General features: G+C 36.2%; 2 protein-coding genes across 2 annotated transcripts; one reads left to right on the top strand and one right to left on the bottom strand.

Annotated features, from left to right (window-relative positions):
* Positions 1-957: 957 nt before the first annotated feature.
* On the top strand, positions 958-2,439 carry LOC110816377 (transmembrane protein, putative (DUF2358)). The gene is made up of 5 exons (XM_022044533.2): positions 958-1,125; positions 1,223-1,431; positions 1,583-1,663; positions 1,784-2,119; positions 2,215-2,439. The coding sequence occupies exons 1-5, from the start codon at positions 978-980 to the stop codon at positions 2,314-2,316; spliced, it is 876 nt and encodes a 291-aa protein (XP_021900225.1). The 5' UTR covers positions 958-977; the 3' UTR covers positions 2,317-2,439.
* A 59-nt stretch (positions 2,440-2,498) lies between these two features.
* Positions 2,499-11,256, bottom strand: LOC110816378 (uncharacterized). Its single transcript, XM_088219697.1, has 2 exons — positions 9,535-11,256; positions 2,499-2,901 (listed from the first exon to the last, which is right to left on the bottom strand). Exon 1 carries the CDS (start codon positions 10,146-10,148, stop codon positions 9,579-9,581), a length of 570 nt encoding a protein of 189 aa, XP_088075823.1. The 5' UTR covers positions 10,149-11,256; the 3' UTR covers positions 2,499-2,901; positions 9,535-9,578.
* Positions 11,257-24,843: the final 13,587 nt, after the last annotated feature.

Raw genomic sequence — 24,843 nt, 5'->3', positions numbered from 1 at the left:
AATAAAGGTTCTCTCTTGTTGGTAATGTGCTTTTACTTGTCCTCAAAATGAAATTGTGACAGTTAGGCGAGACATTTAAACGAATTACTTAAATAATTACGTCGTATACCATCTTTATATATTTATTTAATTAATTTTTATACTAATTTTTTATTTTTATCATAATTGGGGATATTAGAGTTTTTTTTTTTTTTTGTCATAAAAAAAAAAAGAAAGACTATTAGAAGCATTAAATACGTCTTAAAACTTTTGAGAAATGACAAAAATATGGATCAAACTGCTAGGTGTGCGGAAGAAGAAGTTTTTGAATCTTTGGAGATTGGTAGGACATCCATCTCCATTGTTGTAATTTTTGAAGGTTGTTAATGGTGGACATTTTATTTATATGAAGAAGAGAAGAGGAAAAGGGGACAGATAGCAAGAGAAGACTTGAGTGGATTGATGAGTAAGTCTTCTTTTACAAATTAGCAAAAACGTAGAAGAATTTTTTTTTTATTTTATTAAAAAATAATTATAAAAATTAAAATATTTTCTTACATAACATATGCCGAGGATAATTAAACATAATTATGTGTCTAGTAAAATTGTTACATAATAAATTTGCTATCCATACGATGAGATTAAACAAATAGAAATTAATACACATATTTTTAAAAATAAATGTAATACAAGACAAGAGTTAAAAAGTTAATATAAAAATTAATTTAAATATTTAAAATAACTAATTTAATATTATATTTTTGAAAGAATCAATGCATAATAAAGAGCTGATACTTCGTAGATTGAGGTATTGTCTGATCAACTTCGGGCATATATATATATATATATATATATAACAATTAAGAAGAGTACACGAGACCAAAGTAACATCATACATATCCAGTTCTTATCCAAAAATTTAGTTTCCATTGGAAATAAACAAATGCCTACTAGCTTATATGGTAAATAACAGAGTAATAATATATATATATATATACATGGGTGACACACACGCTCTCTCCATTTACAGAACCACTCCTCCTCCGTCCCCGGCCGCCGGCAACTTCATTCATCGCGGCCGTCAGTCTCTACTTCTCTCCAGACCCACCACCCATCTTCTCCACCATCCTTTTCCACTTCGAGCAGGTAATTAATTGATAATATTCAATAATAATTTCTCATGAAAAGATATCTAATAATTGGGAATATATATTCATGTGAGATGTATGTATAATTCTCGCAGTGAGCAACGAATCGAATGGGAGTGAAAGAGGTGGAGTGGAGAGATCCGAGGCCGATAGAATGGTGGACGCCATGGATTTTGGTGAGCTTTGTAATGAGTTTGAGTGCTTCAGTAGTCCTCAGGTTGAATCCACCGCCAGACAACTGGCTCGTGATATTCTTCAGCTCAGTCAACCAAATTTTCCCCTTGCATCCTCTGTCATATACAAGGTATATATACATGTACGCGTAGATATTATATGATATTGTAATTTTGAAATAGAAAATATGTATTATCATCATGTTGAACTGAGTGAGTTCAGATTTAATTAAAATGGTAAAAAAAATTGAATATTTGTATGTTTGTGGTTGATAATTGCAGGATCCAGTAAGAAGTTTTAGAGGGCGTGACAAGTACAAGAGACCGCTATGGGTTAGTGGCGCATTGGAAAACCCATCTGTGGTAATTTTTCTCAAACAAATTTGGCTAAATTATAGAAGTAGTTTCTGGTTTTTCTGTTGGTAGTCAAGTCAGAAAAAGATTGGTTTTGAATCAAATTGATCTACACGGTTTTTGTGTCAGACAGTGGAGGAAATGGAGATGTTATCAACAAGTGTATTGAGCATAAAATGGACAATGAGAGGGAGGCCAAAGTGGTTAACTAGTGGAGGAGAAGAGTTGATAGTAAAAGTGAGTTCCCAATTCACTCTAAACCAGATAAGTGGTCAAGTGATTGAGCATCAAGAGGTTTGGGATTTATCGGCATCATCATCAATTGCGCAACTTTTCTTCTGGACATCATGTCGTCTGCTCGCAACAATCGACACGACTAAAGACTTGGGAGACCTTGTCAAGGGCTTCTCCTCCCAAAAACCAGACGTAGACACTTATCCTCAGCCATCTGTTGATCCAACCAAGGTTATTTTCTACTTACTCGATGTTCATTCTTCTAAACATTATTTTTGTTGGACTTGGGATGCTAATGTTCGAGAATTAATTTGATTTTCTTTCAGTTCTTCCAATCGGAGGACAGCTTCCAACGAGATGCATACCAATTTGTCTTCTTCGTTGCGCTTGTATATTTCGTAGTACAGTTATTAAGAACCACTTTGTAAAATCTTTTCTCGTTCCTTTTCTTATATTTTTGTTCATTGTTCTACCTGTAAATTGCAGGTATATTAAGATCCACATTGTACGTTTCTTTGTTGAGAAAATGCATATAGGTATTACATATTAAATTTATCTAAAATTAGATATTCCTGTACTATTCCAAACTATTAAAAAATGAGAACAAATATTTACTAAAAGAATTCAAAAGACAATGATTTACTTACTGTAATTTTGTCACTGGAAGTTTCTAGTTTTAGTGGGGGGGAAAAAAAATAAAGTACAAAGAAACCTTTTCTGAAAAGAACTAATAGATTAGGCCACTGAGTCTTCCAGTATAAACATCTAATCTCTCTCTTTTGTACGTTTAAGGCCCTTCACACCTCTTTTATATATATATATAGATTAGTATAAACATCTACTCTCTCTTTTGTACGTTTAAAGCTCTTCAAACGAAAATTTTTATTTTTCAACCCTAGTAAACAAAAATCTCATTGATGGCCTACTATTCAGCCCACCACAATAGTCTTGGGTGAAAAGAGACCATTTATCCAAGCTTTATTCACCTTCCTCTCCTTAGGAACCCTGATATTCTGTCATGGCCAAAAAAAGAGAAGGATTAAATATGAGAAGAGCTGAGAGCAGATGCATTTGTAGGAAGTTAAAAAATCAAGGAAGATCATCAATGGTGTTAGGCTCCAGGATGAAGGAAGCATAGAACAGTGAGAAAGGAGATGTAAAACTTGAATTTATCCATGCGGAACTTCAATATTTTTATAAAACCTTTACATGCTGATAAAATTATCCATTATTAGAGGAGAATTAGAGATGTTTCACCCAGATGAGTGACGTGCTAAATCATATGATCACTTGAATCATTCAGGGTCTTGAGCTGAAACTATGTTTATGCTTAATCATGTGATTCATAGAACCGCATCAAATTATGTGATGTGTTGTTTGCATGTATGCCATTTGATGTGATTATTCAAATAGCATCTGAACTGCTTTGCTGAAATCTGCAGCATTAGCTTGGTACTTATGGTGTGATAGCAGGAGATGTATAAGTTAACTATTGGAATGTGTAATGTGCTGAGATGATCAATCATTACAATTACATTAGGCAATATAGAACTCTCGGGCTACAAGTTTAACATGTAAAATAATCCTCTAAGTGGAGCTCCAGTTTTGTGATTAATTTAAAATCTCAAAACGTTAAATTTTAAAATTTAAAAGCCCTCCATCCTCTACCTGTCTCAACAGACTCATTACTCTTCCTTCTTAACTCACCCTCTTGCGATCCTTCATGTCTCCTACCTCTTCCACCACCTCCTTCATCCTACTCTTACTCCATCATCATAGGACACCGAAAAGAGATATCTGATCAAAAGAGAAAGAAGTCTTAAGAAGCGCTAGCACCTGAGTCTTCCATTTTCCTCTAGTTCAACCTCGGGTTCACCCACTACAAATCCAGAACCTCTTTCCCAACAATTAAAACCACAGCCTCGATCGCCAAAACCAAATCTCAGCCTCCTCCTACATCAAAGTCGATGGCCCACACAGGCTTCTCATGTCGTGCTCCTCCATTAACACAAACGCCACAAAATAAGGAGATGATTCCTCTTATTCAAAATTCCAACAGCCCCTGTTAACGTGGAGCCCTCTCCTTCCAAACCCTCTAATGAGCAGACACAGAAAAGATTGCCTGTACAAGCCTCTGATCATGCCGAAGACATGGATTTTAAATCCTCTAATAGTAAGTCCAGATATCAGAATGAATTTATAACCTCCTCTATTTCACTTCATAGACCAATTAAAATCTCTTACCTGACATCCCTAGTTTTCTCCTAAATGACTTATTGAAACAAAAAGAGTAGGATTACTTATTCATTAACACCCAGTATTGATACCTCTTGACACATTCAAACTATAATAATTAATGCATCCGTAAACCTAACAGTTGAAAAATCGGCTTAGTAGATGTTAATCTATAATGATTTGCAAATCTAGATCGGCTAATTGTTCTTGGATAGCACCGCCCTAGTAGAAATTTCTTCGAACCAATCATAAACTTTATTGAGATAGGTAAACCAAGAGTACTCCTTCAAGAATCGTATATGAGAATTTTATCTCGAACAATACAAATAAAAATACTCCAATACTAATTTAAACGAATATGTAATAGAAAGTTCGAAACTTCTTAATTCTCCCCTTCAATATTTATCTAAAGAATAAAAATTCAAAAATTTTTTTTTTTAGTTAAATGCCAAAACATCAAGTAAGCTCATTCATTTTTATTTTGTGTTGATCGTTATAGGCCTTTTGAATCTTCTATATTATCTATTTGAATTCTTTTTTTGATTTGATATTTGTATATAATATAGCTTTATTCTTGTTTTCTTTATTTTAATTCCATGTAGGGGAGCCATTTTAGCATACCAACCAATATTTTTGATTTTGAATACTTAGAGGCCTTCAAGCTTTCAATTGGGAACCTAGACATTTTTGAACTAAGAAGCCTACATCCTAGGACTTTCCCCAAGATCTTTAAATCCTGCATCACATAATTAGGACAAATATTTTGTCGTGTTATGGTGTTACCACATGAGCATCCATTATAAGAACCTTGATAATGTGGCACTTGGTGGCTGAAAAATCTATTAACCTACCCTACATCATTTTTGGAAAGGATGATGGACATAAATACTGAACCAACCCTCTTACCCTACGAGTCCTTCATCTCGCTCATTACCACCTTGCACCTGAATGTAAAAACTCTAGGTAAAAAAGAAGTTCTTGATATTCCAACAAATCACACTTACGATCACTATATTTTAAAAAAAAACACTTCTGATCACTGAACTCTTAAGACTATGAAGCCATCGTCAGCCTATACAAGATACAATAACCACAACAGGCACTTAGACTCCTGACACCTCACATCAAGCACTTGGTGAAAAACCTCTATCACCTTCGTAGCCCCCCAATCTCTTCCATATCTAAGCTTGAATCCCTACTCAAGAGAAATTATTGAAAAAAATGACGAGCTGCTCGCTAAGATGAAGACCCTCAACCAAAACTTGAGCGCATATATGTAGAATTTAAAATTTGGTAAGGGTCTCTATGATGAAATGATCTTGTGATCAACTTTTTTTTTCGAATTAGCATGGACCAATATGGTTTCTAAAATTTTTTGGAAACTGCTTGTGCATTTTATCTGCTGATTGTTATGTAGTCAGTTTGCTATATGAAAGAAGCATACTTCTGAAAAATGCGTTTGTCAATACTTAAATCTGTTCTCTTAAGTTATTTGATTATCACATACATTTCTTTTTTTTATATAAACAGTGTAAAGTATGTATTAACATGGTACCAAAGAAATGGGGTACCACCCGCGTACAAAAGCACTTACATAGAAGTTAATACGTCAATAACATCCCCAAAATTCACATCATTAATGATATCATAACTTAGCATAATCGACCCAAATAAATATATTCACCTATTTATTAGTCTATTAGTGCTACTCTCAACATTAGTAAAAACTCTCCTATTTCTCTATTTTCAAATGACCCAAAAAACAATTAAAAAAAATAATATTTTTTATATTTCTTTTTCCATAAAAACCATCCCAAGCCCAAATCTCCTTCCTGATCGAATCTGAGATAAATTAATCCCTAATAAACCATAAATTTTACACCATAATTTATAAGTAGTAAGACACCATAAAAGTAGGTGGTTACACTTCTCCTCGCCTTTAGACAGCAATAGCAACCATTAACAATGATCCTGTCCATGTTTTTCAATCTGTCTAGAGTTAGAATTCTTTCCCAGCACGCCTCCCATGCAAAAGAAGCAATTCTGGGTGGAATTTTTGTCTTCTACACAAGCTTTGCTCGAAATTCCAATCTGTTCTCAACTCCCTTGTCATTTCAATATGTGTAATAAGAAGAAAAAGAAAATTTTCCATCCTTTTCCAAATTCCAAACAACCTGATCAGCCCTGTTAGAAATTTGCTGTGCATCAAGACACTTCAGTAGGTCTTCAAATTCTTCAATCTCCCAATTATTTAAACTCCGCTTTACATTAATACACCAGACAATATTTCCATTTATGACTCTATAAGCCTCCTCAACTGTCATCTTAATAGACTGGACAATATTATAAATTCCCAGGAATCTGCTCCTAAGACACCCATTATCAACTCCCAAAAATTAATTATGTTGCCTCTACCAATTTTCCTTTTTATACACTGCTGGAAGGGTTTCCTCATCATTAATATTTTCCTCCACAGACCACACCTGTGATGAATTTTAATTCGGCCACCACTATTGCTGTGCAAGTACTCACCCCATCTAGATTCAATAATCCTTTTCCATAGTCGATTTTCTTCCCACCAACATCTCCATAGCCATTTTCCTTGAAGAGCCTAATTCAATTTAACCATAGAACGCACCCCCCAAGCCCTCAAAATCAAGTGGTAATTTGATATCATCCCCAATTGATTAAATGGTATTTGCGTTCCTCCAAACCATCATCCCACAAAAACTTGCATCGAATACTTTCCAACCTTTTTGCCACATTCACCGCTATAGTTCTTGTAGATAACTAATAGATTGGTAAATGGGTCAACGAGCCCTTGATGAGAGTCTATCTACCACCTCTTGAAAAAAAAACCTTTTTTCCAACCATAAGACTATTTTCAAACTTATTAATGATCAGTTCCCAAGTAGTAAGGTCCTTATATTTTGTCCCAAACGGAACTCCAAGATATTTAAAAAGAAATTTTACTTCTTTGCAGCCCAAAATTCTAGTAAAAGGACCAGCATCACTTCTGCCTCCAATTCTGGCTAATTCAGATTTGTTGAGGTTTATTTTGAGTCCTGAAACTGCTTGAAAACATAGAAAGATGCACCTCAAGTGTAGGAGATTTCTCAGATCAGGTTTACAAAAAATTAAAGTATGATCAGCAAAAAACAAATGAGTCACCACCATGCTGTTATCACCCCTATCAATCGAGACACCCCTCAACAACAAGTGTTCATTTGCTTTAACCAGTAGCCCATTAAAAGATTCCATCACAATTATGAAAATGATGGGAGAAAGAGGATCCTCTTGTCTCAATCCTCTTGAGGCAGTAAAAATTTTCGAAGGGTCACCATTGATTAAAACTGCAAAGAAAGCTGTTGTAATACATGATTTCATCCACTTTCTCCATTTTGACCAGAAACCCATTTTATTGAGCATGTAGTCCACAAAAGTCCAGTTTACATGATTGTATGCTTTTTCCATATCCAATTTGCACGCTAAATCTTCTCTCTTGTTGGTTAAAAGGTCATCAACAGTTTCATTTGCCGCCATCACAGCATCTAAAATCTGTCTTCCTTCCACAAATGCATGTTAGCATTCCCCAATAATCTCACCCAGCACCTTTGATAATCTTCTAACCAGCACCTTTGCAATTAATTTGTATATGCATTCCACCAGACTTATTGGTCTATAGTTTGTGATTTCCTTAACCCCATTCTTTTTTGTAATAAGAATGAAAGTAGTGTTTAAAGACTTCATAAACCTGCCCGAAGAGTGCAATTCCTTAAATATACACATTATATTATTTTTTAGCAAATACTAGAAAAATTGAAGGAACTTCATATTGAATCCGTCGGGTCCAAGAGCCTTATTCCCATTACAAGATTTCAGTCCATCAAACACCTCCTCCTCTGAAAAATCTGCTTCTAACCACTGTCTACTCATTTCAAAAATTTTATTAAAGGGGAAACCATCTAATTTGGGGCAGACAACAAAGTTTTCCGTGTACAGCTTAGAAAAATGGCATCTGGCAGTCTCCCTTAATTCTGTATTACCCTTAACTTTTTTTCTTCAAACCTCACCTCTTCAATATAATTAATTTTGCATCGATGGGAGGCAAGTCCATGGAAATACTTAGTATTTCTATCCCCTTCCGCCAACCATTTTTCTTTGGAACACTGCCTCCATACAATTTCCTCATCCTTCAAAAAAGCGGCCAGCTTAAGCTTCAAATTGTCTTTCCTCCCTCTCTCCTCATCATTTAACCCCACCAAATCTCCTCTCATATCCAAGTCACTAATATTATTCAAAATAGTTCCAAGTTCTGTTTTCTCCTCGCCCATGACCTCTTTGGACCAAGCCTTGATTTCATTTTCAATACTTTTAATTTATGAGCGAATCTGTAATTAGCATAACCTTCCATCGTAGTATTCTGCCAAGTTTTTTCCACCAACGCCCTAGAATTTTCCTTCCCAAACCATTTTTTGTCCAGGGGGAATAGGATAGGACCCCACTTAATTCCATCAGCTTCAATGCAAATAGGGTAGTGGTTTGATATAGGTCAAGGCAATGTTTTGTGACTAACACCCACGAGTTCAACCATCATATTTGCAGAAATGAGAAACCTATCAATTCTGGATTTGCTCTTTTGGTTGAATCTAGTCCACTGCTCATTGATAATGGAAGATTAACAACACCAATCCTATCCATTATCTCCTTAAATCATTTGCTTCCTTAGTTGAGAATGAGCTGCCACTTCTCTCTTCTCTCCTCAATATCATGTTGAAATCCCCTCCAATTATCCAATTGCTTCCCTAATTAGATCTACATTCCAACAATTCATTCTGAAGACTGACTTTTTCCTCTCTGTTTTCTTTGCAGTAGACTCCAGTGAACATCCAACTAAATTCCCCCTTACAATTTCTAAAGATACAGGATATTGTGCATTCTCCCTTAGTGACATCCACACACTGCACCTGATCATCTATCCGCATCAAAATCATACCCCCCGCAGCACCTTTTGTTGGGATGTAGGGCCATCCCTTGTCCTTCAAGCTCCACAAACTGTTAATTACCCCAATATCACATTCCTCCATTATCGATTCTTGCAAACACACTACCGTTGGTTTCCACTTGCTAAGGCATTCACGGATTATTAATCTTTTACCCCTACCATTTACGCCCCGGACATTCCATGAAATGATTTTCCCTATCATTGACGGAGTATCTTAACCCCACCCACTCCTTTACTTCCCTTGCTTCTACTCTCATAATTAATCGAAGACTCAAGTCTTTTTAGCTCCCTCGGTGTTCCACTAGTCTGTTTCTTCTTTTCCCGATTAGCCACGCCTGACTTCTTTGAAATTTTTCTTTTTTCTATTTTAGAAAAGAAAAGAAAAGGAAAGTTAGATGTTCCGTACCTTCCAGCGAAACTCCCATCTGTTTGCTGAATTTCTAAACATTATTAGTGACCCACTGTGAGCAGTATTCTACTTCTCTCGTTGTGATTTTTACACCCTCCAAACTCAACTGAATGATTTCTTACAATTTTAGGATTATAATCGGTGGTTATCGCCTGAGCATCCTCTTCTACCATAACCATCGCTAGATTTGACATTCTTTCATCTTCGCTCTCAGCTTCTATCTGCCTTTTACTTACATTATCAAAGTCTTCCATCGTAAAGTAAACTGAGCACAGCTCCTCATCCTCCTCTTCGCTTTGTCTCTTTGACTCTTCTACATCTTCACCCTCCGTCTCTGGCTTTTCCATTTTCGAAATCGTAAACCCTAATTTCCCCTCCTCCCCTTTTCTTTCTTCCTCTCTTTTTCCAATTACTTCAGCATCATGCAAGACCACTACTTTTGTACCCGAGCATTCGCCCCGGGTTGGGTTTGAGCCAAAACCCGACCCAGAGTTTGGAGGGCCCTCTTCTATTTCTGGGTTGGCAACCCATTTCTCTTTTTCTTTCCAATTATACCAATTCGGCTTACCCAGCCCATTTCTTTTGTTTTGGGTCTGGCCCGTATCTCTCATAGATAAAACCCTTTCTAGACCAAAACGACAGGTATTATTTGCGTTTTTGCCTCATTCGGAAATCGAGTACCCGAATGGTTCAGGTTTATCGGACCAGCCCGATTCGTTTTGCCTCTGGTTTGCCTCAACCGTACCCGCTTCACGTTCCTTTCAGGGCCTTCCAGCGCCGCCTCATATGATCAAGGATTTCCTCCCACTATTGAAGCATTAATCGGACCATTACAGTGCGGACATGGAAAAGAAATCATCCATAGTTTCTTCTGTTGATTCACTTTCTCCAAGTGTCGATTCAAGTTAACCTTACTACTCCCTTCCGCAGATTTAGGGTTTTTCACTGGCCTATTTGCAAGCTCAAAACTAGCCACCAGCGATTGCTACCAACCATTCCCCTGAAACCCACTAGGAAAGAATATCCCCTTCGTCTGACTACCCCAATGCATTGTTAACTATTCTCCTCTTCTATTCTTCCCGAACGAGAACCATATCTCATAGTTTCTCTACACTAGATGTTTTGCCCATATTCTCGGCTTCCTTCTCCATAAGAACTCATTAAGAGCATCAAGAAACCATTCATACTCCTCTTTATCTAAACAAATCGATAGTTGAAACCCTTGTCCGTTCTCAGTTATCCGCTCTTCTCCCTTCACATACCAAGTCAAAGGATTTGTTCTCTATAGCAAGAAACCTTCTTCCAAATCTACTCATACTTGACTTTCTTGTTAAAATCGCCTAGCTCGGTTTCACATGACAGAAATATTATTAGAGAGAATCCGCAAAAGGTTGGATGTTGGTCGGCTAGAGAGGTCGACCTAAGCGGAGATGGTCGAGAGAATTTTAGAGAGAGAAAATAAAAGAAAGTACAGACACTCTCGATAAACTCAACTCCACAACTCCCCTAAGTACTGCAGCTAATCCAGGCTATCACATACATTTCTTATACCTCTCCATGTTACTATTTATCCTTTGATTTCAACAAAGAAAGTGGGGGAAAGTATTAAAGAAGAACTCTTGCTCTGGTAAGAAATATTGGTAAAGTATTACAGAAAAGGTAATGATACATTGGTTGCTTAATATCTATGTAGTATCTCCTTGCTAAAAAAATTGCCTTGAAGCTTTTTTTGAGATACTTATACAGATGATGGATAAAATGTCGGTTACTTGCACTTTAAAAGAGAAATAATAAGAAGCATTTACTAAGAAGGAGACTCAGTAAGGGAGAGATTTCTTGAAATTATATAAAGTGCTTCTTACATAATATACACCTTCAAAAAAATAAGGTTTTGTCATGCACCAAAAACTGGAGAGAATGATGAACAAAATGCATAGTACTATCGATTTTGATGAATGACAAACTTATTTTGTTCTAATAATGCCAATTAAGTCTTTAAGCTAGCAAGTGCATCAAAGAGAAAAGAAACACATTGAAGATCGGGTGCAAATCTCCTACATGATCTGTTCATCTTCTATATAAATTAGGTATCTCATTGTTAACGGTTAAAGAGAATTCCATTCGATTTTTAACTCATAAAAATGCATCTAAATTATGTGTTTTTCTTAAAAATTTATTTTTTGAAAGAAAAATTGGCTTTAAAATTTCCTTATCTATATCTTAAAATTAAAATATGTTTTTAAAATTTTTTTAAAACTATTTTCAATGTCTCAGCAAATAAGATTCTACGAATCATTTTTCTAAACACACAGAATATTGCTTTAAATAGTTTCAGTGTCATGAAAGGCAATTTAGCATAATACCTCTCAAAATACATGGAAATGATATGATACCTTAATGTTAAATGTAATTGAACATGTGCTCTATCTTATATAACTTCAACAATAACACAGTCTTGAAAGTCAAACTATATTTATTAATATTTACTATGTCAAAAAATTATAATTTTAACAAAATCATATCATTATTTACGTCGGTCTTACAACTTCTATTAAAATTATATTTGATAGAAAATATAATTTTCTCAAATTAAATAAAAGATTATACAGATTTAAAATAGATGGCTTTTTAGAGTAAGTGTTGTCTATAAGATCATCCCGCAAAAAAATCATGAACTCTTAAATAACATGATTTCTACTCTTTTAAATGTCATATTTGATTTACAAAAAACCTTCTACAACTATCTTTAGAACATATTCCATGGATTAATTGGCAAAGATTTTTATACAATAATACACTTACGTCTTAGGCCGATTAGCTATTAAAAGGAAAAATATAGAAAATACTTCTAAGACTTTAGAATTTTATAAAAACTCAATTTATCTCACTCTTGGGTTGTCATAAACTTTAGACAAAGACATTAGGTATCACAAGAGATTGAACTTTGTCATGATCAAGCACATTCTTGACTATCTGTCTCAAATATGAGTTCTACAACAAAAAAAATGGATGACATTACTGTTAATTCTATGAACACATGGTAAAGTTAGCAGTAAAAAGTATAACCAACAATAAATATCTCAATACTCGAGGGATTTGCTTGGTCCTGCACCTATTACTTCAATGGTCCTTTCATCTTTCCAAAGCCAACTTTGTCTTCAATTTCATCATATTGCTCAAAGGTGTTCTTTGCTCTCTTGCTGCATAGCATCTAGGTTATCTCCTTCAATAGACAACAACCAACACTCTTTCACCATTTAATCTTCATGATCAACTAGACAACTTATGCTTTCCTCAAACAAATATTATGTCTCTTATGAGTGCAAAATCAAGTCTTCTTTCTCCTTTTCCTTATCATGGTTCTTGGAAACTCATGTTAGGTGATGGGTCTACTCATGGCTTTTTCCCATCTCCTCATTCTCTAAGGCCTTTTATTTAAGTAACATTCTTTTTCTTTATTCCTTCTATGAAGGCAAATTTAGTTTCTATTAGAACTTCACATAGGATAATAATTGCTACATTGAGCTTACTTCATATGATTTTATGTTAAGGATCCAATAGTTCGAACTCCACTCCTTCAATGTAATTACCTAAGTAATACATTTCTTTCAATCCGAACTCACTCAATCTAGTTCTATGAAGTTTTTATGTTAGCTCTACTTACTTTATATTGTCTTTTTTGTAAAATTTATGGAACCATACTGTTATGGCTTCTCAACTCTAGCAAAAATCAAGATGCTACCAACATCTCTTCCTCTAGGATCTCTTTAAAAAATTTCTTCTTGTTTTGCTTGTGAATTAGGAAAAAATATTAGATAATCCTTTTTAGCATCTTATGTCAATGTAACAGATCCTTTTGAAATAATACGCAGTTACATATGAATATCTCCTATCTTTTTTTTTTCCTAGATCTAGATATTATATTCTTTTTTAGAAGAATCAATTCATGATATGTGGGTATTTCCATTAAAATGAAAGTCTCAAGTCTACGAGAGTTTTGTTAAATTATGACTGTATTCTCATTTAATTCAATGTCAAATAAAAATCTTGAATATGATGGTTGAAGTGATTTTCATAATCTATAGTCCTCAAACTTTGCATCTAACAATGGCATTCACATGGTTTTCTTTGAATCCTCTCACTAAAGGTTCTCTCTTCTCTTTATGAAGTCTCTTCCTACATCATGAGTCTTCTTCCCCTTCTAAAAAGGTGTTTGTCTATCCTCACTTTGCCCTCTGTGAATCTCTTATAGGTAATCTATTGATTACTAATATTTGTTATCTAGAAATCATTATGAAGTCGTTTAACCTGGTTCAAAAGAGGACAAGGATAGAACTTCTAATTGTGGCTCTACGGCTCGGAGTAAATTGTCTGGAGCAGTTGAATAATGTTGGATTAAAAAATTATAATGTTACATTTAAATGAACAGCTGGAGCTTCTAGCCACTAAAACAACTCAGTTAAACAATGATGAACCTTTGTTGCTATTAAAGCAAGTCAACAATAACATCTAGGAGCTATCAATGATAGGGAAGATCCTTCTTACTAAATTTTTTCCTTTTAAAACCATACAATAGGTGTTAAGTAGCATTTGGAAGACACACAAAGGTGTTTCCTTCAGGCCGCTGGGAAGGAATTCTTTCATTGCTTCTTTGAGCAAGAGACAGATAAAAAGAGGATTTGTAGCCATGGTGCATGGAATATAAAAAGAGCACTTATTATTTTAAAAGATTATAACCCTGATCTATCTTTAGAAGAAATAAAGTTCAATGAAACCAGCTTTTGTGTTTGCATATCAAGCCTACTACTGGGTCTGTTTAACATACTGAATGCACTAGCAATAGCCATGAAAATAGGGCCAGTAATGGATGTCAACTTTTTAGGAAAAGAGGGTACATGGGTTAACTATATATGTGTTAAAAATGTCAATCGACATATCCAAACCCCTATCTCCTGGTCCCTTTTTATCAAACCTCACAACTCCCAGCATTGGGTTCAATTTCAATATGAATTACTCCCATTACCTATGTGGATGCTTGATCATGAAAGGAAAGATAGTAGACAAGAGAAACCCTCTATTGTCCAATCTCCATCGGGCCTTTGGCTTAAATCTTACGGACCTTAGTTACAAGCTGATGCAGTTTCAAATAGTGCTGACCCTTGGAAAAATGAGAACCAGATTAAGTAAGAATTAAGATGCTGAGAAAATTGCAGATATTGACAGTCAGATTGATTTCATTAGTGTTCCCGTTGCTCAGTACAAAAGAATGTTCATTTATGCAAAAGAAGATTTTGTATTATGATCGGTGCAGGCTAGTGATAAGTACACGTAGCGAGTATTAAATAAGCATGAAGAAAATATTAATAAAGGTGGAGGGAGCGAGGCAATAATAGATGTGGTCAAAGGAGACAATCTGGATCTAGATCCATTAGCATTTAATAGTGGAGATCCTCTTGTCAACCTATCCAAAAAATCCCACTAATTCTGAACAGGAAAAATCTAAGGACCCCACTGAACATTTAAGCACTGAAGCACACTAAAGCCAGAACCAAGTTAGTACAGCAGCTAGCCCAACAATAATTATGAAGCTCAGGAAATTATGAAGAAAATATTGGGGCCGTGGATTACATTTCCACCAGATTTGCTTATTTGTCTTTAATTGAGCATGCTAGCCTATCTACTTAAGCCTTTTCAATAGAGCCTTCTCAAAGAATCTCTCTCAAGCAAAAAACAAGACTACTTGGTAGGGCCAGGGGAATAGAAGTAGAACGACAACCAGTTTCTCCTAAAAATCCAAAAGAGGCAATGGAGGCACCCCAAATAACTCCTCTGGTGCCATGAATTCTCTTGCCATAAACTATAGAGGATTAGGCTGATCCTCTGCAGTTCTTGGTTTAAAGGCTCTTGTAAATAAGTATAACTCTCTTTTCTTTTTTTCTTTCAGAAATAAAGGTGCAGAAGGAAAGAGTGGAAAACATTTTGAAGAAGCTTCATTATCCAAATTTTGTAACTCAAGATCTGCTGGGTCATAAAGGAGAACTTTGTATTGCTTGGAGCAATGAGATAAGTTTGGAATTTGTTTTTGCTGTTGGCAATAGTCTGTATGTTTAGACCTTCGATGAAGCTGGGAAGCCTAACTGGGAATTATAGGAATTTATCGCCCACCAACTGGCTGCCATAAGAAAACCATCATTGCTAAATTGCTTCAATTGGGAAATACAGTCCAACTTGACTTTTTATGGGTGACTTTAACATTAGATTATGAATGCAATATACCTACATGGACTCAGAAAGGCAATTCCCATTTAGTTTGTGAAGCAATAAGCTATCTGGGTTTGATGGACTTAGGATATAATAGTAAACCTTTCACATGGAACAATAAGAAGGTTGTGGCTTGCTAATTGCAGGGCTAGGTTGGGTAGGTTTTTCCACAACCAGCTGGTTGAACATGTTTCCACATTGTAAACTCTATCACCTACAGGAATGTAATGAATTTAGATGCATAATGTTTTATATATGTGTATACATGTGGGGTATATACATGTGGGTATGCTTGAATGTATTGGTTTATGATATGATGTTTATAATTGCAAAAGAAATATCAAAACTCATAATTAATGACGGTACCTAATTTTAAGTTCCCTTTTCATCCCATTCCACCAAAATCGGGGTCACATGCTTTGGTACATTTTGGTGCTTCCGGGATGCATGGCAAACCTTGAGCTATAAGCCTTAGTCATAATGTCTCTCTTCAATCAACTGTCATTCGGAACACACACCCTGTTCTGAAATCGGAGTAACCCATCGGCAGAGATTCGGAATTCTGAACTAACTCCCTGTCCTGCATTGTTCCTGAGGGCTACTAGGGCGGGATCAGCTGACTGAGTTTTCTTTATTCTCTGAATTAACTCAGGCTGGATGCTTAAATGGCTCAAACATGTGGCTCTCCTCAAGTCCTGAAGTCGAACCTGTTGTGTAGCCCAAATTTGCCTGTATTCTAAGACTGTCAAATGGGCTAAGATACATGCATTTTTCCTATTGAGTGCATCGGCTACCACGTTGCCCTTACCGGGTGGTACATGATATCACAATCATAATCTTTAAGAAGTTCTATCCACCTTCTCTAATGCATGTTGAGGTCTTTCTGAGTGAATATTATTTCAAACTCTTGTGATCGGTATAGATATGAAAGGTCTCTCCATATAAATAATGGTGCTAGGTCTTTAAGGCGTATATGATTGCGGCAAGCTCTAAGTCATGGGTGAGATGATTTCTTTTATGGCTCTTTAACTGTCTGGACCCATAAGCTATGACCTTCCCATACTGCATTAGGACACAACCCAGGCCTAGATAGGACGCATCACTGTAAACCATATATCCCCCCGATCCACTCGGTAAGGCCAGCACAGGTGCAGTAGTCAGCCGCTTCTTTAGTTCTGAAAAACTTCATTCACAGTTCTCATTCCACTCAAACTTGACATTCTTCTTTGTGAGTTGGGTTAGGGGAGCCGCTAGGCTAGAAAATCCTTCAACGAACCTGCGGTAATAGCCTGTCATTCCCAGAAAGCTACGAATTTCTTTGACTGATGTCAATTTCTCCCAGTTGAGCACCGCTTTAACCTTTTCAAGATTCATTGATACTCCATCCTTTGATATAATGTGTCCTAGGAAGGCGGTCTGCTAAAGCCAGAATCCACACTTACTCAACTTTACGTACAGCTTCTTATTTCTGAGAATCTGCAAAACCTGGGCTAGATGGTGAGCATGTTCTTCTCTGCTTTTTGAGTGGACCAGGATTTCATCGATGAACACGATAACAAATTGATCTAGGAATTCTCTGAAGACCCTGTTCATCAGATCCATGAAGATAGCTGGGGCGTTGGTTAGCCCAAATGGCATGACCAGGAACTCATAGTTTCCATACCTAGTTTGAAAGGCCGTCTTGGGGATGTCTTCTGTTCTTATTTTTACCTGATGGTAACCTAATCGCAGGTCTATTTTAGAGAAGACCTGCGCACTCTGCAACTGATCAAAGAGATCATCAATTCTGGGAAGGGAATATTTTTTCTTGATTGTGACCCTGTTCAATCCTCTGTAATCAATATATAGCCTCAACGTCCATCACCCTTCATGACAAAAGTGACTCTGTCACCCCAAGGGGACACACTGTGTCTGATAAAACCACTTTCTTGCAATTCAGTGATCTGTTTCCTCAACTCCTCCATCTCAACGCGGCTCATGCAGTAAGGAGCAACCGAAATAGGTTGGGTACCAGGCTGTAGGTATATGGTGAACTCGACTTTCCTGTCTACTGGTAGTCCGAGTAGCTCATCCGAAAATACATCTGGAAAGTCTCGGACTACCGGAATCTCTTGAATACAATTCTTTTTCTTGTGTTTACCTAGTTAGAGAAAAATAGCAAGGTTAAGGCACTCGACAAGTAAGAAAATTTGCCATCAAGTAATAAGTACTAAATAATTTTATTAATTTTAAATGGCTCCCTATTAGGAGGATTGAATACAACCTTTTTGCTAAAACAATCTATGGTGGTGTGATATGCCGCTAGCCAATTCATCCCTAAAATTATACCAAAATCCCCTGTCTCTAATTCTATCAGGTTTACAGTCAGTTTCCTATTTGCTATCTCCACGGCACAAGCCTTGTAGACAACTTCTCCTAGTAATGTTGCACTCACAGCAGTAGATACAATTAACATCGAATCAAGTTTATTAGGTAATACATTAAATTTAGATGCAAAAACAGGTGAAACAAATGAATGCGATACACCAGTGTCAAATAAAATATGAGCAAAATTGTTACAGATAGTGTACATACTCTGTACTACGTCCAGGTCGGTATCGGCATCCTGCTGGGTGAGGTTGTAAACCCTACCCTAGATAGGAGGTCTTCCCTGATTCTGGTTCCTTGGGTACTCTCTCGCATAGTGTTGGGCACTACCACATATGCGACAAGTGTTGTTGAGGCGGTAACATGGTCGGTCCCCATGATCTCTATCGCAATGCTGACAGATCTTACCACGTCCTGTCACTGGAGCCTGAGAAGGAGCCTGGATCACCGGTCTGGACCTCTTGTTCAGTTGGACAAGCGCAGTAGGTGCTGGTTTGCGGAGTGGAGCTGAGGGTCGGTGGTTCCCTACTGGCTGAGGGAGGGTGTGGAGGCTCCTCTCAACCAACTATGCCTTGGCCAGGATGGCTGAGTATGTCTTGAGCTCCAGTACAAATAGATGTTACTTGATCTCTGGGCGGAAGCCCCACTAGAACCTCCTAGCCTTCCTGCCCTCATCCATCAACGTCTCAGGGGAGTATCGGCCCAACTCTAGGAACTTACAGGCATATTCTGATACCGTCATGTTCTCTTAGACCAACTGGACAAACTCCATCTCCTTCAGGTGTCGGATGTGCTCTAGAAGGTACTCTGCATGGAAGGCTGCTAAGAACTGTTCCCAAGTGATTAGAACAGGCATGGTGGTCTGCTTGAGTTCCCATCAGCAATCTGCTTCTCCCACTAGCATGTAGGTAGCAAGAGTGACCCTCTGCTCGGGAGCCATTCCTAAGGTCTTGAAAGCCTTCTCTGTCTCCGCCAACCAGTATTGGGCATCTTCAAAAGAGCATTCCCTTGCAAAAGTGGATGGGTTCAGTCTCCTGTACCTCTCTACGTAGCCTGGGTTAATCATGAAAGGAGTTGGATCCCGCGGAAGAGGAACTGGGCCAGGCTGAGGATAAACTGGGGGACCTTGCGGTGGTACTTGCTGGTATGGTGGGGGCACCGGATTATATTGTGGCGGTGTCGGGAAGTATTGCAGTTGGGGCACCGGATTATATTGCGGTGGTGGCACAGGGTGGTACTGTGGAGGAGCAGACTCGTACCGGGGTGGCTCGGGATTCTCTTGCTGCAGTGGTGGCTCAACTTGTGGCAGTGGGGGAGGGTCGGGTAGTTCCCTTCTCTCCTCTCGACCCTGCTGGGAAGCAATGAGCCTCTCCAGCATCTCAAATATTCTGTCAATGTCCTCCTGAAACGAACCATCCTGAGCTACTCAGTTTAGTGGGGGTATTCCTCTTCTCATCTCTCTGCACCTGCATTTCACAAGGAAGGGTTTAACAATGATTCATTAGTTTAGTGTTTCTCTAAGTATCATTGTGTAAGGGACGAGTCCGAGGAACGTGGCTCTGATACCAACTATAACGACCCTGAAAATTTAAAAAAGAAAATGTATATAAAGAATATAAGTGCAGAAGCGAAATAAAGGGTTCTGGTTAATATCTCTTACACAATAACTTAAACATACTAACAATACCGAAAATAAGTCCTCTAAAGGAAAATACTGGAAATGGAAAATTATAAAAGAAACTAATAAATATCTAGGTATCTACTCGCCGCCTTCTTGTAGATCGGACTCGGAAACCAAGTCCTCCTGATATGAAATGGTTAAGTAAGGAATGAACTACACTAGCCCAACAAAGATATCACACTATATCACTATCATAGAAGTAAAGGTTGGTAGAAAACAAAAAACAACCAATGAAGCACAAGTTTCAAGTAAATTTATTTATCAATAATCAAATCATTTACCGTCCACTTACCTCAGTGGGATTTATAAAAATAAAATGATCTATGGAAACAATAACATCATAGATATTATAAGTTTATACATAATCTGTAACATAGTACATGTCATACTTTTATATTTCAATCATCAAACAACAGTTGCCCCCTTTTTATTAGTCTACTAGTATCTGTGGGGATCCATAGGGGTCCCCGCTACCCGTGAACCATTCCCTTGACAAACTTAATTTTCAGGGCCGTCTCCATACCCTGTCCGGTATGAGCACCAAAATATTTAAAGTCTCCATACCCCATCCGGTATGAGACAACGTTCCTAGTAGGGTTCCCTATGGACCCGGTCCGTCTACCATCTCCCAGGATATCTAGTGAGACTGTCAACTTATCCATTTATCAATTCACATACCTTTTCTAATTTTTTCTTAGTTTTCCGTTTCTCACATAAACATGAATACTTAAACAAGTAACGAGCATCCAACAAGGCAAGTATATCATCGGATTCACAAAATCAAGCCATAATGAAGTAAACAGTGATTCATGCATTCGAAACCATAAAATAAATAAATCACATACCATACTGCATTTAGACTGTGAAATAAATCAAACAGGAACTGATAGAGAAATGTCTGGTTCGGGCTCCATTAGCAACCGTAATAATTATGTATATCTATTTAATTTGTACAAATATAGTTTTATCATTTAATAGATTTTAATTTCGTGATAGGAAATAGGGTGAGGGGTCCTTACCTAATTCGAAGCCAAAAATCGAATTTTCACTGCGCCTATGGGCAGTCCCTAGGTTCCCTGAATTTTTTTCCGGGAACTGAAACGCGCTTATGGTACCTACACATGTCCCAAATAACTTAAAAATCAGACCCAAGGCCTATTCGGCCAATTTTGGAATTCATGCACGACGGCTCCGCCGTGTTCCAGAAAGCGGCGGCGATCTCCCTCGGGTTGGCCATTTTTTGCCGTTTTCAGCCAAATTCGGCCAAACTTGCATTGGTTCTTGTGAAAAAACACCCCTAGGGCCCTCAGTGGGCCGAAAAAATATCGAAAACTGAAACTTACCAGCGGCGGGGCTCTCCGGTGCGGTGGCTCCTCCGACTCGAGTCGCGATTTGGTGTTTTACTCCGATCAACCTGTAGAAGAAGGAATGGTGGTCACAATAGTGTAAAAATTACGTCGAACGGGAATCAGGGAGGGCCTCATCGGAGGCAAAAATCAAGAAAACTTGCGGCAGCGCCGCTAGGCTTCGACAGCGTTTTCTCGCCAATTGGCCGTTGTTTTGGCTTCGATTTGGCTACAGGTGTGTTTAGAATCGAATTCTGAGCCAAGGGGAGAATTTTTACCTCGTTTGGCGGCCGGAAAGTGCTCCGGTGCGGCGGCGGGTGGCAGTGGTCGGCTCCCCAGCGGCTGGGCTGTCTTCTCCGGCGAGGGCTCTGGCGGCTAGGGTTAGGGTTTGGGTGTGGATGAGATTATTTATAACCTTCCGCTTTTAATCTGAGTCATCCATCGCGATTTAATCTCGGCCGTCCGATCGCGATTAAAAAAAAAATAAATATGGGCTGTTCATCGCGATGCAATCTGGGCTGTTCGTGCGCGATTCAATCTGAGCCGTCCGTGCGCGCTTTTGATCTGGGCCGTCCGTGCACGCGGGAACAAATCTCAGCCGTTCGATTGCGCGCACGCGGATTGCCCTCATGGCCTCTCGCGTCAGCGTCTCTGCCACGCGGCGCATTCTGATTCGCCAGGGCTGCTGACCGGGCAGCTGACGTGGTGCAATTTTTTTAAATTACATTTTGACCCCCGGTTTTCAAATTTTCTTTCAAAAATATCCCAATAACCTAAATTTTCACCCATTTTTATCAAAATTACTTTCAATTAAATCCCTAAAATAATTTTACCCCTTTTTATTATTATTATTATTATTATTTTTCTATTTAATTAAATTAAACTAAATTAAAACCATATAAAAAATTCATATATTTATATAAAAATTACAAAAAATCAAAATAAAATAATACTAATAGTAATAATAATAATTTGGGGTGTTACAAATTACATATTATTAAAGTTAGAAAACCATATTAATGCTATACTTCTTATATTAACTAGATATATTCGAACTATTACTTTGAAATATTAATGATTGAATTAAATTTAGATTATTAAAATAGACAACATATATTTAATTGTCATCTTATATAGCATTTGTTATCGGATTATGTTTCCTTTTAATTTATTTAACATTATTATCTTTGATTTTCTATTTCTAATAATAATGAATAATTGAATCTGACGAGATACTTGTATTTTTATATATATCTAAAATGACATATAGACATATATATATATATAATATGAATTTTTTATTTTTTCTTTGTTTAAAAAAATACGAAAAGACAATAAAGAATAATTATTTACGTGAAAAAAATCTGAATTTTTTATTATAATAATAATCAAGTACAACTATCAAACCAAGAAAAATAGAAAAATTAAAGAGAAAATGTTAGATAAAATCAAACATGTATACGGACAAAGCTCTATATGTTCGCATGCATGTCCTAAAAGCAATTCTCATTTAACCAAAAATGAAAAACGTTAGATATGTACTTAAGAGGAGAAGCTAGCTGTATATACATTATATATATGTATACATGTATATATGTTACATTACCAACATTTCCGTCAATTCTTTTTCTTATATGTATGTGCACTGTAATTTTATTTGTGTTGTTTGGTTATGTCATAAATCCATGGAAAATCTGAACAAATTTACCCCAAAAATATCCATTTTTATGCTAGACATTGGCATAGATAGATAACTTGCAAGATCTATATCAATACATATGCAAACATGCACATACGCATATAATAAATACATATACATATACATATACAGAGAGAATTCAAAACCATATCTAGAGTTAGATAAGAAGATATTTTCGTCAAATTAAAAACTCAAATTTAAACCAAAGCTAAGATAAAGCGCATTAACCAAAATTTGGATTAATTTAATATATATATATATATATCCATAGACACACACATATAAACGTGAGTTTACTGTTGTACTTGTAGTATCCAAGCATTGATGAGAGAAGAATTCAGTAAAGCCCAAGTCAAGTTGACGCTTGATAGTGTGAATTGAAAACTAGGGAAAAAACATAAATGGTGAATTTTAGGGTGGAGATAAAGATAAAAAAGAACAAATTGATGAAGATAAACAAAGAAGACGAAACACAAGCTCTGAAAGTTTGAAACCTACCGCGATATATATATATAGAGAGAGAGACAGAGAGAAATATAGAGATAGAGTTAAGAAAAAGACTAGTTTTGGGTTTATAAAGTAATGAATGAAGGAATGGGGTTGCATAATCGACATGTGGCATATGCGGCAATGTGACAACTTTAGAGCCATTCGTTGAAAATCCTAGTGAAAAGTAAAAAGACGAGGGTTTCATTATTTTTGTGTGGAGTTATGTTTAAAAATCCAATAATTGATTTGCACATTCCCCATGTGAGATTACTAATTGTTAGATTCCATAGATAAAAGTATTAATCATTAGATTTTACGAATAAAAGATCGGTAATGTCTATCTCATTTGATTATAGTAACGCAAGAAATAAACCTACAAGATTACCAAAAGGTCATTCCAATTTAAATTTGGTAAACATTTATGTATCATGTTCATTTTTTTAGTTATATACTATTTTTTCTTCAGTTTTACAAGTTCACTTAAAGGAGTAGTTTAAGTAGAAAATTATTTATGCCTAATTAATTTTTTGTATTTTTGTTTTTATTAAATACATCAAAATTAGTTACCATTCATACGGTCATCTTGTGATTAAGATTTTTGCGCTCTACTTGAAGTTTACTAGTTAAAACCCCAATGATAACATATAACTCGTCAATTTATAAGTGTATTATAGGTTGATAATAGTCAAACCGTAATTTTGATTAATATGACCTATGGCTTAATTCATTAATATATTAATAAGCTGTTATAATTAAATTAAATTTCGTCTAAGCAAGTTATAATGTACTTATAAAGTGGGGTCACTTGAAGCCATGAAGATTGAGAGCAAATTGAGTACTGAAGAGCAGATACTAAAGTCACAGTGGGTAGCATGGAGTCCATGGAAAGCACTTTATAAATCATCATATTGACTTGAGTTGTCTGCAAGATTATTAATGACGTGTACAGTTTGTTGTATTTGTAGATGACATGTATAGTTTGTTATATTTGTTTTCTACTCATTTTTTATGTCGATTATGTGTAAAGTTATCTGGTTTAGATTCTATATTTTTTAATAGAGTTTCATATGAGCTCTCCTGGACGTATTGAGATAGAACAAGCAAACCACGTTCAAATATCATCATTTCCTCTTCTTTTTTATCTTTTTTATCTTAAAAACTAGATAAGAGCATAAAATGATGCAGAAAACCAAATTATATATATATATATATGTCTATCTATATCTAATACTTATAAATATGTTCCAAATTCAGCTAGTTCAATGTGAGACTTTGATTTTTATTTTTTAATAAGTCAACATGGTTGGAATTTTTTATAAACAAAACTTGTTTTTTATAAATTAAGTAGTTGCTTTTACTCAATTTTAAAATAATAAAATAATAGAAGTTGTGATGATTGAATTTTCAGTTAGTAAAACTAATATATTTTCTATGAATGTGAATAACTTAGCTATTTGCATAAT

The sequence above is a fragment of the Carica papaya genome, chromosome 1 (genome assembly GCF_054855325.1).
Source record: "Carica papaya isolate Zhongbai chromosome 1, ASM5485532v1, whole genome shotgun sequence".
Lineage (NCBI taxonomy): Eukaryota > Viridiplantae > Streptophyta > Magnoliopsida > Brassicales > Caricaceae > Carica > Carica papaya.
This window is presented reverse-complemented; position numbering and strand designations above follow the sequence as displayed.